This window comes from Rutidosis leptorrhynchoides, chromosome 1, assembly GCF_046630445.1.
Source record: "Rutidosis leptorrhynchoides isolate AG116_Rl617_1_P2 chromosome 1, CSIRO_AGI_Rlap_v1, whole genome shotgun sequence".
Lineage (NCBI taxonomy): Eukaryota > Viridiplantae > Streptophyta > Magnoliopsida > Asterales > Asteraceae > Rutidosis > Rutidosis leptorrhynchoides.
In genome coordinates, this window is record NC_092333.1 from 550,800,835 (window position 1) to 550,803,818 (window position 2,984).

At 34.2% G+C, this 2,984-nt stretch overlaps 1 protein-coding gene across 1 annotated transcript; it reads right to left on the bottom strand.

Moving 5' to 3' along the window:
* Positions 1-609: 609 nt before the first annotated feature.
* On the bottom strand, positions 610-2,597 carry LOC139879359 (peptidyl-prolyl cis-trans isomerase FKBP62-like). The gene is made up of 5 exons (XM_071865416.1): positions 2,538-2,597; positions 1,710-1,840; positions 1,462-1,620; positions 1,013-1,140; positions 610-900 (listed from the first exon to the last, which is right to left on the bottom strand). Exons 2-5 carry the CDS (start codon positions 1,833-1,835, stop codon positions 780-782), a joined length of 534 nt encoding a protein of 177 aa, XP_071721517.1. The 5' UTR covers positions 1,836-1,840; positions 2,538-2,597; the 3' UTR covers positions 610-779.
* Positions 2,598-2,984: the final 387 nt, after the last annotated feature.

Here is a 2,984-nt window from a genome sequence, read left to right on the forward strand (position 1 = left end):
GAGAGAGAGAGAGAGAGAGAGAGAGAGAGAGAGAGAGAGAGAGAGAGAGAGAGAGAGAGAATGGGTCAAAAACAGAACACTGAATATTTTGGTACTATGTTATGATTGTATTTCGAATTTAAAGCGGTTGTGCAAAATATATGCATAAAAAAATAGTCCAAACGCTAAAAAAACAAACAGTAAACCACAACTAGTTGGTCTTATATTTACTACCTTGGGAAGCTCGTGCACCGGAATCACACATAAGTGCATAACCTTAAACATTTGAAAGTAAAGCTTATAAAGGCAGGATGCTAGATTGAATAGTTGTACAACATTCTACTACGTTATACGTTGAGACAAATGACAACACAAACTATTCATTTTGGAAGTATCAACTATGGTTTTGGTCTATTTGGTTATGCAGACATTAAATTTTTCAAGTTGCAATTATGTCTGTAAAATATATGTGTAAAGAAAGATGATTTCTTCTCAATGGATTAACAACATGGTTAGGTTGTGCAATTGTAAGTTCTTACAAACAGTTAACTTTGTGACTCATACGAGATGATTCTATGATTCTCAAAGGATTAACATGGTTAGGTTTGTGCAATTTTAAGCCATTGCAAGTTCTTACAAACAGTGAACTTTGTGACTCGTAAATCAAAGTTTCACAGAGATAATGCATAGTTACGAGGTACAAACCGCATAAGCAGAGTACAACAAAGACAGAAAATGACAACCAACCAAACTCAGGTCATTTTAATTACAACTTTGGAGCTTCTTTCTGCGCAAAACAATTAGATCTTAGCCTTTTCCTTCTTGTCATCGAAACATCTTGTGATACCTGGCGAATATGTTTCCGCAACACCTAGCGACATTCTTGCCATATTCAACACTTGGTACTCATCCTTCACATCTCTGATTATCAACAACACACAAAAAAATTATATATAAATAAAATACAAACACGTCAGTAACTGCACACTCACCCTAACATAGTAAATAGTAAGCACAATATAAACTTGCCTACCTGTTTCCCGGGTCTATTTCAAGAGCCCTTTTAAGGTCACGTTCTGCAAGGTCCAGATCAGCAATATTAACATAAGCTTTAGCCCTTCTATACAAGGCCTTGATGTTTGTGCTATCAATTTCCAACACCTGAAATAAATTCACCCATATCAACCTATCTGTGATATTTACAGTATACATCCATCTAAATCCAATAACATTCATTAGTTTGCATTTTGCAGAAAAAAAATTAAATATTTAGTAACAGGCAAACAGGGCTCAGGTCAAAACATACAGCCTTATAAGTGCACCTTGTTGCAAAATTTCTTAATGTGAACTGTTTAAATAGCAAGTGAGTGAAGCGTTTTTTGACCTGTTTTCTTATGATCAGTTTACGACCAATTTCCTTCTAGATATATTTGTTTCGTTTATATACAATGAATTAAAATATTAAATCTTTTTCCAACACACCTTGGAGCAAAGCTTCGGAACTTTTAGGTAATCATCATTCAGCTCACTCAGCTTCAGCTTACAGGCTGCATCATTCAGGTAGCAAGCGACCTTTAACGCTCTTGTTTGATTCCTTTCCTCCTCACTAAAATCATTGTCATCTTCAATGAACTTGGCAGCCTAAAAATATTAACAAGGTTTAGCACATCCATAAGCTCTTATAAACACATTTTGCATCCACAAACAGGAAACAAGACACAGGACAGTACATTCTCATAACACTTTGCAGCTTCTAGATATTCACCAGCATGAAAGTAAGTGTTCCCTTCTTCCTTCTTTTGGCCAGCTGCCTCGATCTTCTCCAAAGTGGTCAATGGTGCCGGTAAATCATTCATCGTATCTGAACAAAAACGTAATAATGAAGGAACACACAAGATAAGCTTCAAACAGAGTGTCAATACAAATTATAAACTTGAATCTGTTGCAATAACTAAATCTCTCAATAGGTAAACTCTGACAAAAATGTTCAAGATAACAAGAACAAACTTGAACAAAATAAAAGAAGGTTGTAAACCATAATTTTGGGCACAATCACACAGCAAATGAGAATACCAAAAGAATGATGTAACCTAACCCTAAAATTTATTTATATAGATACACAAAGTTTACATAAAAACATAATAACGAACGAACACACGAGAAAAACTTCAAACAGAGATTAAATACAAACTATAAGCTTGAATCTGTTACAATACGCATGACTTAAATGACTAAATCTCTCACTAAGTATACTCTCACAAAAATGTTCAACATAACATGAACAAACTTGAACGAAATAGAAGATTGTAAACCCTAATTTTGGGGCACAATCGCACAACGAATGAAAAACCCAGAATAATGATCTAACCTAACCCTAAATTTTGCTTATATAGAAACACAAAGTTTACATAAAAGCGTAAAAATGAATGAAACACACAAGATAAACTTCAATTAGCAAGTAAATACGAATTATAAACTTAAATCTGTTACAATAATCATGAACTAAATCTGTCACTAAGTAAAGTATCACAAAAATGTTCAAGATAACATGAACAAACCTGCAGAGATTAGAAGAAGGTTGTAAACCCTAATTTAGGCACAGTCGCACAACGGATGAAAAAGCCAGAAGAATGATCTAACCTAACGCAATATTTACGTAAAAGTCCCTCCCTCAGCTTCCAGTCTTCACAGCAATGCCCCTCGAACTATCTAGACTTCAGAAAAAGCCCTTTAATTTTTTAAAAAGATTTAAAATAAACCCACAATTACAAAAAGACATTTTTATAATTTCATTTTTTAGTTTATACTTATTCTCAACATCCCCATGATATAAACCTCAAAGTAGGGATGTCAATGGATGCCCGATCTGGTGGATATCCATCTGATTCACCCGATTATTCGTGGATATGGACGATCTAAATGGATATGGATATGAACGAAAAAATTTCATCCATGGATGAACCCGCTTTCACTCGAAATAACTAAATATATAAATTTATCACTCA

What these genes read in the sequence shown, in the direction of transcription:
- LOC139879359 (XM_071865416.1), bottom strand. Translation starts at nt 1,835, where the DNA reads ATGAATGATTTACCGGCACCATTGACCACTTTGGAGAAGATCGAGGCA. An exon ending in CTGCAAAGTGTTATGAGAAT is followed by an intron (nt 1,621 to 1,709) that starts GTACTGTCCTGT and finishes TAATATTTTTAG; the next exon opens with GCTGCCAAGTTCATTGAAGA. An exon ending in TTCCGAAGCTTTGCTCCAAG is followed by an intron (nt 1,141 to 1,461) that starts GTGTGTTGGAAA and finishes AATTTATTTCAG; the next exon opens with GTGTTGGAAATTGATAGCAC.